Source organism: Pseudophryne corroboree, chromosome 8 (assembly GCF_028390025.1).
Source record: "Pseudophryne corroboree isolate aPseCor3 chromosome 8, aPseCor3.hap2, whole genome shotgun sequence".
In the NCBI taxonomy this organism is placed as follows: Eukaryota; Metazoa; Chordata; class Amphibia; order Anura; family Myobatrachidae; genus Pseudophryne; species Pseudophryne corroboree.
The window spans coordinates 77,888,084-77,900,948 of NC_086451.1; the positions used below are offsets into that span (position 1 = coordinate 77,888,084).

The window sequence follows — 12,865 nt, forward strand, 5'->3', positions numbered from 1 at the left end:
TAAGTGGTCAGGTTGTTGAGGAATAACATGTCAAAGTCGTGATTCTTTTTCCCCACAGAAAAAGCGTTGAAGGGGGGTATGCGCTTTTTCCCTTTGGGATGTAAATTGCAGTAAAGCCATTACCAATTTTTTTCTGCCCTAAAGTCAGTTGATATAATGAATCCTTTCAAACACATTCGGTATACCACAAACTTTCGGTACACAGTAAACTGTCCGGTTACAATAAACTTTAGATGAAAACACTGTAGAACAATAAAAAATGTTTTTGCTCAATTTTGAGCAACACTGTTGACTAGAACTTATTACAGAAAGTACATTAGATCCTGTCCCATTGGAGCTTGCAGTATTTATATACAGCAGCCAATAACCTACCAGAATGTCTTTGGAGTATGGGACAAAACTGAAGCATCTGGAAACACTAAAGCGCTGGGAGGACATACAAACTCCACACAGAATGATAGATGTCAGTTCACCTGGTTTGTTTGCAGAAACACTCAACCTATCTAATAACCAGACTGAAGCATGTGTGGGCATTTCTGTTCTAACACATCTACCTTGTTTTTATGCATTCATACGTCCAAGTGGTCAGCAGGCAGCAATGAGTACCAAAAGGCCAACAACATGCCCGTCTCAGGCGCAGATATGTGCGCAAATCGATGCTATGATGTAGTCGTGTGCAAGCTGGAAAATACTCTGCCCTATAAAGAAGTTTCTACAAGCATGTAAAAGCACATAGTAGATGCTACAGGCCTTTAGAAGCCTCCATGCAAAGCAGTGATAAGTGCAAGGTGATAACACACCAGCCAGTCAGCTCCTGTCACTTTACATATTGGAGCTGATTGGCTGGTGCGCTATCACCTTACACTTATCACTGCTTTATCACTTCTCCAGGCTTATTACATCTGGGTATGGGTCATTAAGTCAACCACACTTAGGTCGACAGTCATTAGGTCGACCACTATTGGTCGATATGCATTAGGTCAACATGTTCTAGGTCGATATGAGTTTTTTTTACTTTTTTTGGTGTCGTTTTCTTCGTAAAGTGACAGGGTACCCCAATTAGTGCACAGTGTCCCTTCGCATGGCTCGATTCGCTCGCCATGCTTCGGGCAATGTACCTCGCTGCGCTCGGCACAGGTTACTATTCCCACGCGTAGTCCACGTGGATCGTAAAGCATGAAAAAGTTAAATAAATGAATAAAAATGTGAAAAATTCATGTCGACCTTTTTCCATGTCGACATAGTGGTCGACCTAATGACTGTCGACCGAATGACCGTATCACTTACATCTGCCTCATGCGCCATACAGTGCTTAAAATCTAAAGTCTCCTGTCTATAGTGGCTCTATGCGTCTTATAATACGCAATTATTGCATAGAGGCTTCTAAAGGCCTGTAGCATCTTCTGCTGTAGGAAACGGGATAATAAAAACAATAAATCCCTCACTCCACACTAAAACCTACCGTGATGCTTTGCTGGCCAACACTGAAGACGTTGCTAAACTACGAGAGGAACAACGCCTTCCCATTCCCAAGTAAGGTAACAGATGACTGTGCAACGCTCAAACACTGGCTTATATAACTGCACTTTGAAAAACAGTACGCAAGGCAAATATATCAATATTTTAAGCTTCTGGGAATATGATCACATAACCAAAAAGATCTCAAAGTCAAACAAAAATAGTACAAAGGAAGAACGGCTTTGCAAAAACATAACTGAACTTTCCAAAGACACAGAAGTAGAGTCTAAGTATGATTTTATTTTGCAATAAACACCTTTGGGAACGTAAACAGCGGTGTTACGATAAATAACTATTTGACACATGCTGAAAGTCATTACTATTCGTTTTTCTTTTGTAAGACAATATCCGGTTGGCTGAATAAGACATTACTTGTAATCAAGTGCATACTGTTTCTGTAGCCAAATACATGCAGAATACTAGCTACGGACTGTAAGCTGCGAGCAGGGCCCTCTTCCAGCTTTGTTTTGTAAATACCCAATCTAGCCTTATTTTTGGGGGTCTGTACCCAAGTGCTGTGCAGTCTGATGGAGCTATGCAAATAAATATATTAAAATTTTAAGGCGCTACAAGGATTCCAAAGCGCCGTAAAGGGGATTAAAATGATAAAAAAATAAAAATAAATTACACATAGACAGGATATAAATGCACATAAACATATTTATTTTAAATATTAATTTTTATATAAGTAGAAAAGGCAAAGTGGAGAAGGTCCCAGTCATATGAGCTTACAATCTATTTGTAAATACGATGTGTTCCTTGTGTTTAAGCACACTACAGAAATTTGTGGAAACCAACTGAAGTGCTTCATTTAATGCCATGTGCAAAGTAGTTTATGAAAGTTAAGATCACAAAAAAATAAAATAAGTTTACAGTGTGTTGAAAGTGTGTTCTGAGTAGTTACACAGGTACTTTACACTGCCACAAGAGGTCACCTTGTGGTCCATATAACTGAGGATTACCTGAGGAGGTGACAGCATCTTGTCCTGACCTTACACTGGCATGACATTTACTTCCTACAGCTGCAGTGATTGGCAGTATTCAGCAAAGGGGTTAAAGAAAATGGAGATTTGCCAGAAAAACCATACTGTAGATGTGCTGGAAGAAATCTCTGGCCAGATAGTTCTAAGGCATTAGTTCCTGAACACTTTACCATGTAAGGTGAGGTCAGCAAGGGACGCGGGATGTATTTACACAGTGCTCGCAGCAATAACACAAGGAACGTCCTTACCCATGAGCTCACAATCTAAACGTACCTCCTCGTCTTAAAGCGCTGCATGCAGAAATGTTACCTACTTTACACGTAAACCTCAAACGTGTGTTTATTATATTCTAGAGACAATGAAACCAAATAAAATAAATAAATAAATCTCTGCTTAGGTAAGAATGGAAGGGTCTCTGCAATCTTGGCTAATTAAGGGTTAATGTTCAGATACTTTTCCAAAATAAGCCGTCCTCGGCCTGTTCTCCCTTATTGTTGTTTTGTCAGTGGTCACCAGAGAGGAAGGGGGGAGAGTTGCATTCGCCTAATCTGTGCTGAGGCCTAGGAAAAGGGGATTACAGATTGGAATACTTCAGCTGGAAGGAGCTCGCCCCTGGGCCTCCCCCCACCTCCTCCCTCCATCACCGACACCCCTTTATCTCACCTTCTAGATAGCAGCTGGAGGATGAAGAGAGTCCCTTCTTGGATTTGCAACCCACCAATTTTAAACAGATTTCCAACATTTTCATCTGTTGCATACAGGACTTGTTGGATCTTTTCCTCCTCCTGGAGCCGCCGATTATTTTCCCTCCCTCCAACATACGAAAAGTGCAGTGCGGGACAGGCCGCTTGGCTTTAAGTCAAATCCAAGTCTTCTTGACGCAGATGGTTCTGCCCACTCCCTGTTTCTTTGACGCAGAACAACTCAAGCTCCAAGGAGGCTCCGAACTTCATCGATCCAAGCAGGACTCCCTCCGTCAGAAAAGGAGAGGCTCACATCCCTAGGAAGAAGGGGGAGGGTTCACATGGATCCTTTAGGGTCAATTCCCCCCCTTCCATTCTTGACAACGGAAAATGAAACCTTGGAGAGAGACAATATAAGTGCTGCACTCTTTAAGTTAAGTTCTTACTGACCGATTAGGTTCCTTCTCTCAGTCCATTAGGCAGCCTGTGTTAGGCAGCGAGAGCTGCTTACGTGAGACTGCCAACAAAGGGCCCCCTTCATCCTCTGGCTGCCTCTAGTGATGACAGAGGTCTGGTAACGCCTACTCAAGCACAAAGCAGTTAACCCTTGTCTGACAGCTGTGCAATTAGGCCCCTTTTACACACACACTTTACTTTTAAAAGTGCAAGAGGAGGGAAAAAAAAAGTGTTGGGAATCTGCAAAATGCTGCAACTCAGTCACTAGGTTATAACCACCCAATTCCTTGTGCTAGGACACTTACTAGGCCTACAAACTTCTGACAATAATTCCAGTGCTTTTAAAATACACCTAGATGGAGTGTCCCCCTCCCTCTCCTTAGTCTGTACACCCATAAAAGGCTGCATGTTGAAGACAGGTAAAACAGGTCTCACAAGCTGCTGTGGAACTACAAGTCCCAGCACTGTATTCCATACTTATCTGGACTAAGTCTGAAGGGTTGGCCAGCAGGGCTAGATAACACGTAGAATGGCGAGCTGCAACAAAACCAGAAAACCTTTAGACGACTACATTCTGGGACTTGTAGTTCAACAGCAGCTGGAAAAGCTACCTGTCACTGACTAGGTCTGCTCACCCAAAGAAAGACATTAACTTCATGAATTATGTGCTGTCTTTGGAGGAGTGAGTATCCAGCACGGAGGTGCTGTGGGTTCCAGGTGTCTCTCTACCCCAGGGCTGTATTTTGGCAGCAACTCCACTAAGATCAAACAGAGAGGTGTAACAGTAACAAGTTTTTTCACTAACCCACAATAGTACATATCATAGAGTTCATATGACACAGTATACATGTATCCAGGGCCGGATTAAGATTTAAGGAGGGCTCCAGGGAAACTAACTTGTGGGGGCCCCTACCAATAAAACGGTCAATAGATCATACTACTGATATTATTAAAAAGTGTAATGTGCAAATACTCCCAGCACCACAAATATGTTACACACTTTGGGGTAAATTTACTAAGATGGGAATTTTATTTAAGATGGGATGTTGCCCATAGCAACCAATCAGATTCTACTTCTCATTTATCTAGCACCTTCTAGAAGATAATACCTGGAATCTGATTGGTTGCTATGGGCAACATCCCATCTTAAATAGAACTCCCATCTTAGTAAATTTACCCCATTGTAGTGCTCCTAGTTCACACTATGCCACACAGAAACCCTAGTTCACACATGCAACAGTGACCCCAACGTTGGTGATTTTCTCTATATGATGGGGGGAAGGGAGGGGCAGAGCGAACACCTCATGTTGTGCTTTTGTTAATACCATACTGCACTGGGTATCTGGTCTTTAAGTTGACAACACGTATGTCGACACTCATTAGGTCGACCACTATTGGTCAACATGCATTAGGTGGACAAGTTCACTAGGTCGACACATGAAAAGGGCGACATGCTTTTTTTTTTTAATATATATTTTTAACTTTTCATACTTTAAGATGCACGTGGACTACGATTGTGAATAGCAACCTGTGCCGAGCGCAGCAGTGCCTGAAGCACGGCGAGCGAAGTGAACCATGCGAGGGGGCACGGTGCACTAATTGGGGTTCCCGGTCACTTGAAGAAAACAACACCAATTTTTTCCAATGTTGACCTATTTCAGGTGTCGACCTAGTTACTGTTGACCCAACGATCCACACCCACTGCACTGTACCTCTAACATCACACCGCTGTGATCCACCATGTGTGGTCTTGAAATGGACATTAGAAATATATGCATTTCATTAGGTTACCCTATGTGTAACACTCAGCAGCAGTCTAAGGAAAACAGTTGTAATTATGCTGTACTGGTTTTAAGCAATAATCCAATACTCTGTTTCCACTCATCTCCCAGTTTAATTCAGTACTTTTGTTTATTCTTTAAGGCAGAAGTTCTCAAAAGCGGCGCTCAAGGCACCCCAACGGTCCACATTTTAGGTATATCCATGGCTCAGAACAGATGGTTAAATCAAATTGACTGGAGGTACTAATTAAGTCACCTGTGGCCAAGCATGGATAAACTTAAACCCTGAACTGTTGGAGTGCCTTGAGGACCGCGTTTGAGCACCTCTGGTTTAAGCAACATTCAGTGTAATTATCGGTCACTGCACCCTCAAAACTCTGATACAAGCTGCACTATTGGCACACTGGCCTAAAAACAAATATAATGCCCATCATTCAGTGGGACCTTAATCAGCACTGCCCACAGATACCATCAGAAGACTGCAACCACTGGATATTACCAGGCTATATACAGTATTCTGCAGTTAAGCTGATCGCAGCAGGAACGGATCTCATCCAATATGGCTTGGCCTAGTGCACCTGGCCTGTGAGTGTCTAGTACAGGTATAGGCAACCTGATACATTTTTCAGTGGTCACATTTCAAAAGGGGTAGCCTTCAAAGGGCCTAACATTACTCAGTCCCAGCAGTAAGTTACATTAATCAATGAAAGCCACACCTATCGGCAGGGACGGACTGGGTCCTGGCATTTCAGTGGGCACATGACAAGGGGGCTTGTGGCCATGAGTCAGGAAGTACGGCCTCGCGGGACGCCCCTGCCTGTGAGCCAGCCACAAGGAAATAAAGAGCCAGAACGCTGTGCTGCCTGCGGCCTGTCTGGCTCTGTGTGTGGCTGGACCAGCCCAACAAGCCACCGGCCCTTCTGGAGTTTGCCAGATGGCCAGTCCGGCCCTGCCTGTCTGTAATAACATATCAGCAAACATTTTAAACAAGAATTACAAGGTATAACAAACGAATGACAACCGTATGATAGATCAACAATGTATTGGTCGACAGTCAATAGGGTGACAGTATATGGCACACATGCATTAGGTCAACAGGTTCAAAAGGTCGAAGTTTTTTTGGTTTTAACATAATTTACCAAGATTTGCTTGATTTACTATCCATGTGGACATCTAATAAAGAATGGTTACCGATGGCGAGCGGAGCAAGCCCTAGAGGGTCTAGGTTTGTACTGATGGCGATCACAGAACATGAAATATACAAGATTTGGCTCAAAACACGTCAACCATTTTGTGTCGACCTCAACCTCTGCCGACTTTTCATGTTATTCCTTTGTATCGGTTGACCTTAACATTGCCGATCTATTATACCACACCTGGGCTGAACATAAAGGCGTAAAGGACTGTCTGTTGCCCACCACTAGCCTAGTACCACCGTGTTTCTGCCCGATCAGCTCTGATTTCATATTGCAATGCTAGGATGAATAGATGAGAAAGTGATTAATGTCATGTATATATCACACTTAATTCCCTAACAATGTAGAAAGATATAGAGAAGTGCTGCCTGCACAAAAAGTACATGACTTTTCATGAATAAATTACATATAAAGACACACACATATACACCCATCAGCCATTACATTAAAGCTACCTGGTGTAATGTTCTATAGCTACCTGATGTAATGTTCTGCTGTAATGTTCCCCCCTTGTGCTGCCAAATCAGCTCTGACCCGTCAAGGCACGGACTCCACAAAGACTTCTGAAGGTGTTCTGTGGCTTCTGGCACCAAGACATCAGCAGATCCTTTAAGTCCTGTAAATTGTGAGGTGGGGACTCCATAGCTTTGACTTGGTTTTTCTAGCACATGCCACAGATGTCCTATCAGATTAAAATCGGGGACATTTGGAGGCCAAGTCAACACCTTGAACTCTTTGTCATGTTTCTCAAACCATTCCCGAGCAATTCATTGCAGTGTGGCAGGGCGCATAGTCTGGCTGAAAGAGGCTGCTGCCATCAGGGAATACCGTTGCCATGAAGGGGTGTACTTGGCCTGCAACAATGTTTAGGTAGGTGGTACGTGTCAAAGTAACATCCACATGAATGCCAGGACCCAAGGTTTCCCAGCGGAAAAATGCCCAGAGCACCATACTGTCTCCACTGGCTTGCCTTGCTCCCATAATGCATCCTGGTGCCATCTCTTCCCCAGGTAAACTATGCACACACACCAGCCATCCACATGATGTGATTCATCAGACCAGGCCACCTTCTTCCACTGCTCCATCGCCCAGTTCTGTTGCTCGCGTGTCCACTGTAGGTGCTTTCGGTGGTTGGAAGAGCGTGAACATGGGCACTGTGACTGGTCTGTGGCTACACAGCAAGCTGCGATGCACACCTTTCTATTATAGCCAGCATTCATTTTTCAGCAATGTGTGCTGTGGTAGCTCTTCTGTGGGATTGAACCAGACAGGCTAGCCTTATCTTCCAACAGGCATCAATAAGCCTTGGATACCCATGACCCTGTCGTTGGTTCACCAGTTGTCCAACCTTAGACCACTTTGGTTGGTAGTAACCACTGCATACAGGGAACACCCCACAAGACTAGCCATTTTGGACGGGTGCGGTTCGTTTTATCGGCATTCGTCCGTTCGACAATGCTTTGATCGACCACGGTACTTCGACCAATACAACTCATCGACTGTCTGTATATCGACAGTAACATTAGTTCGACATGTATTTGTTCGACCATAACAAATGATCGTCAGCTACTTTATCGAATATTTTAGTTAGACATAACATACTGTTAGTGCGTTACTGTGCTACCAGAGTGGGGAGCAGTGCCAGGGCGTTGTGTTACTTGTAGTCCACGGGAAAACATGGAGCGCGTAAGGTAGTGGGGTGTATAGCTAGGCGTGAAAATGTAGACGGACAGCGGGGTGACTAGGTGGGATGGCGTCGGCGTCTAAGTTTGCACGGGTATGGTGGGGAATGGGGGGGGGGGGGTCAGCGTTGCAGATTTGCAGCAGGGTGCCCGGGTGTGCTGGCAGACATGGGTGGGGTCTTTCATGAAGGGTGTTACTGTGCTACCAGAGCGGGGAACAGTGCCAGGGCGTTGTGTTACTTGTAGTGCCACGGGGAAACATGGAGCGCGCAAGGCAGTGGGGTGTAAAGCTAGGCGTGTAAATGTAGATGGGAAGCGAGGTGACTAGGGGGGATGGCTGAACCGGTTTCGGGGTGGATAGCAGGTGGGGGGGAGGGGGGCAGCGTTGCAGATGTGCAGCAGGTCAGGGTATTGTGTAGGTGGTGGATGTAAGGGCTGGCTGGAAGCTGTAGTTCCACGAATGGAAGCAGGGATCGCGCTGTAGAGTGTTTTTCTATACTTGGCCTATTTATATGTCGATATATTAACTGTCGTGTCGATCTAAGTTTTGTCGATCTTATATATGTCGAGCTATTACATGTCGACCCAATTAAGTTTCGATCTAAGTTTTGTCGGTCTATGGTTTGTCGATCTTCTGTATGTGGATGTATTTGTTTGTCGAACAATTACATGTCGATCTAATTTTTGTCGGTCTATGTTTTGTCGGTCTATGGTTTGTCGATCTTCTGTATGTCGATGTATTTGTTTGTCGAACAATTACATGTCGATCTATGTTTTGTCTGTCTATGTTTTGTCGGTCTATGGTTTGTCGATCTATTTGTTTGTTGAACAATTACATGTCGATGAGTTTTTGGTCGAACTTGTTCCTGTCGATGATTTGTTTGTCGATCTTACGTTGTGTCGCTGTTGTGCGTGATCGATCATGTGTTGTGTCGATGTACTGTTTATCGAATATACGTCTTGTCGATGTTCGGGGTTTGTCGATGTAGTGGTTGTCAATGTTGGTGATATGTCGATTTTGTGTTTGTCGATGTTCGATCACTGTCGATGTAGATGTTGTCTATGTTGCGTGGTCGATGTTAGTGTTTTGTCGAACTAGCGGGTGCCGATCCATCGACCGGATACCATTTTGGACATGATCTGACCCAGTCATCTAGCCATCACAATTTAGCCCTTGTCAAAATTGCTTAGATCCCTCCGCTTACCCACTTTTCCTGCTTTGAACACATCAACCTAAAAAATGCACTGTTCACTTGCTGCCTAATATATCCCACCATTTGACAGGTGCCGGTGCAATGAGATAATCAATGTTCTTCAATTCACCAGTCAGTGGTTTTAATATTAAAAGCTGAGATAGACACACACACACACACACACACACACACACACACACACACACACACACACACACACACACACAATCACAAGCGGAAGCTAGGTATTAAGCATATCACCACTATGAAATTGGAATTTTTCAAGTAATATTTCCAACAGTTTCACACGATGTTCTACAGTGGATTGCCCATTTCTATTTTTTATTGTGCCTTTTATTATTTTTGCCTTTATTACTGCATAACTGCCATGGAATATCAATTTCGATTTTGTGGCAAAAAAAAAAAAAAGGGGGGGGGGGGGGCGTAATTTTTGAGCGATAAATAAAAATGTATTTTAGAGCTTACAACAACTCATGCAGGGCTTTAATGAAACGGCTTCTTCGTTTGCATATTACAACGTGGAGATCTGCAACCGGCAATACGGCAGAAACAGCGGAAGAGAGAGGGATATGATATATCACTGCACATTACTAATGGGGAATCCACGTCTAATTGTAGAATGGATGCCAGCCTGTGTGTTAGACTCCACAACACAAGTGATAAATTACCTTCCTTGGCTCTTTAAAACTAAACAGTTACATCAATTTTATACTGTAAAAACACCACAGGTAGAATTCTGTATATTGTAAGTCTGGCCTCTCAATACACAAATACACCAAAGACGTTATTCACAACTACGGCATTATAGGCATGGGTGTAACTATAGTGGGTGCAAGGAATGCCATTGCTCTATGGGGCCCAGAGGCTTAGGGGGGCCTGGACCCAGGTTATAAAGTTGTATACCAATTTCCCAGATTTGCCTGCTAAGCAATTGGTTCTGATGCATTGCCTAGCCTGAACTGTGTGACATTACATTTTCAGTGAGAGGCGTGTGTAGTAGATGTTATAATGGCATTTGGGCACTGTAATGTGGCACAATATGAAATGAAGGCACTACAGTGAAGCACAGTAATGTGGCACAGTATGTGCAGGCGGCACTGTAATGTGGCACAGTATGTGCAGGGGGTACAGTAAGTACAGGGGGCACTGTAATGTGGCACAGTATGTATAGGGGGCACTGTAATGTGGCACAGTATGTACAGGGGCACTGTAATGTGGCACAGTAAGTACAGGGGGCACTGTAATGTGGCACAGTAAGCGCAGGGGGCACTGTAATGTGGCACAGTATGTGCAGGGGGCACTGTAATGTGGCACAGTATGAGCAGGGGGCACTGTAATGTGGCACAGTATGTGCAGGGGGCACTGTAATGTGGCACAGTATGAGCAGGGGGCACTGTAATGTGGCACAGTATGCACAGGGGACACTGTAATGTGGCACAATATGCGCAGGGGGTACAGTAAGTACAGGGGGCACTGTAATGTGGCACAGTAAGTACAGGGGGCACTGTAATGTGGCACAGTAAGTACAGGGGGCACTGTAATGTGACAGTATGCACAGGGGGTACAGTAAGTACAGGGGGCATTGTAATGTGGCACAGTAAGTACATGGGGCACTGTAATGTGGCACAGTAAGCACAGGGGGCACTGTAATGTGGCACAGTAAGTACAGGGGGCACTGTAATGTGGCACAGTAAGTACATGGGGCACTGTAATGTGGCACAGTAAGCACAGGGGGCACTGTAATGTGGCACAGTAAGTACAGGGGGCACTGTAATGTGGCACAGTATGTGCAGGGGGTACTGTAATGTAGCACAGTACGTGCAGGGGGTACTGTAATGTAGCACAGTACGTGCAGGTGGTACAGTAAGTACAGGGGGCACTGTAATGTGGCACAGTATGTGCAGGGGCACTGTAATGTGGCACAGTAAGCACAGGGGGCACTGTAATGTGGCACAGTATGTGCAGGGGGTACTGTAATGTAGCAAAGTACGTGCAGGGGGTACAGTAAGTACAGGGGGCACTAATGTGGCACAGTGTGTGCAGGGGCACTGTAATGTGGCACAGTAAGCACAGGGGGTACTGTAATGTGGCACAGTAAGCACAGGGGGTACTGTAATGTGGCACAGTAAGCACAGGGGGTACTGTAATGTGGCACAGTATGTGCAGGGGGTACTGTAATGTAGCACAGTACGTGCAGGGGACACTGTAATGTGGCACAGTATGTGCAGGGGCACTGTAATGTGGCACATTATGTACAGGGGGCACTGTAATGTGGCACAGTATGTACAGGGGGCACTGTAATGTGGCACAGTATGTGCAGGGGCACTGTAATGTGGCACAGTAAATACAGGGGGCACTGTAATGTGGCACAGTAAGCACAGGGGGCACTGTAATGTGGCACAGTAAGCACAGGGGGTACTGTAATGTGGCACAGTATGTGCAGGGGGTACTGTAATGTAGCACAGTACGTGCAGGGGGCACAGTAAGTACAGGGGGCACTGTAATGTGGCACAGTATGAACAGGGGGCACTGTAATGTGGCACAGTAAGTACAGGGGGCACTGTAATGTGGCACAGTATGAACAGGGGGCACTGTAATGTGGTACAGTATGAACATGGGGCACTGTAATGTGGCACAGTATGTACAGGGGGCACTGTAATGTGGCACAGTAGTGTGACATAATATGAACTGGTACACTGTCATAATGTGAATTGGGGATACTGTGTGACATAATGTGTACTGGCAGCCCTACAATGCGACAAAATATAAACTAAGGAACCACACTATGATGGTTCATAAAATAAACTAGGGCACTACTATGGAGTATAGTATTAAGCAGAGCACTACTATGGTTCAGAAAATGAACTAGGACTCTATTATGGGGTATAAAATTAATAACTGCTGTGTAGAGGCGATTCTCAATGGGGTAAACGTATGAAGCAGTGATAAGGGTGGAGAAGTGAGCCAGTGGAGAAGTTGCCCATGACAACCAATCAGCATTGAAGTAACATTTATAATTTGCATACTATAAAATTATACAGAGCAGCTGATTGGTTGCCATGTGCAACTTCTCCACTCTTATCACTGCTTCATACATTTACCCAAATATGTGGGGAGCCCTCCAATATGTTGCTACCGGGCCCACAAAGTTTCAGTGATGTCCTTGATTATAGGGGAATGTTTTCTAATTATAATTGTGCACAAAACACTACATAGTAAACCAAAGGACCTGATGACAAATTTTCTATAACGCAGGGGCATTGACCTAGCAGAGTACCCATATAACTGTCCAACAGTAATTCTTGCTGAGTACCTTTTTCGGCAATAGAGCTAAACAGTGCATCTGTCATCG

At 44.6% G+C, this 12,865-nt stretch overlaps 1 protein-coding gene across 6 annotated transcripts in view; it reads right to left on the reverse strand.

The window, feature by feature from the left end:
• The window catches only part of ABL1 (ABL proto-oncogene 1, non-receptor tyrosine kinase), a 311,197-nt gene that overhangs the window by 66,527 nt on the left and 231,805 nt on the right, over positions 1-12,865 (reverse strand). For 2 of the 6 annotated variants that reach the window (XM_063936708.1, XM_063936705.1), the window contains exon 1: positions 3,165-3,755. The exons of 2 other annotated variants lie outside the window; for them this stretch is intronic. In XM_063936708.1, the coding sequence (XP_063792778.1) occupies positions 3,165-3,321 (157 nt within the window). In that variant the 5' untranslated portion in view covers positions 3,322-3,755. Of the gene's footprint in view, positions 1-3,164; positions 3,756-12,865 lie in introns of those variants that run through there. 2 more of the 6 variants (XM_063936707.1, XM_063936706.1) reach the window with 2 other exon arrangements.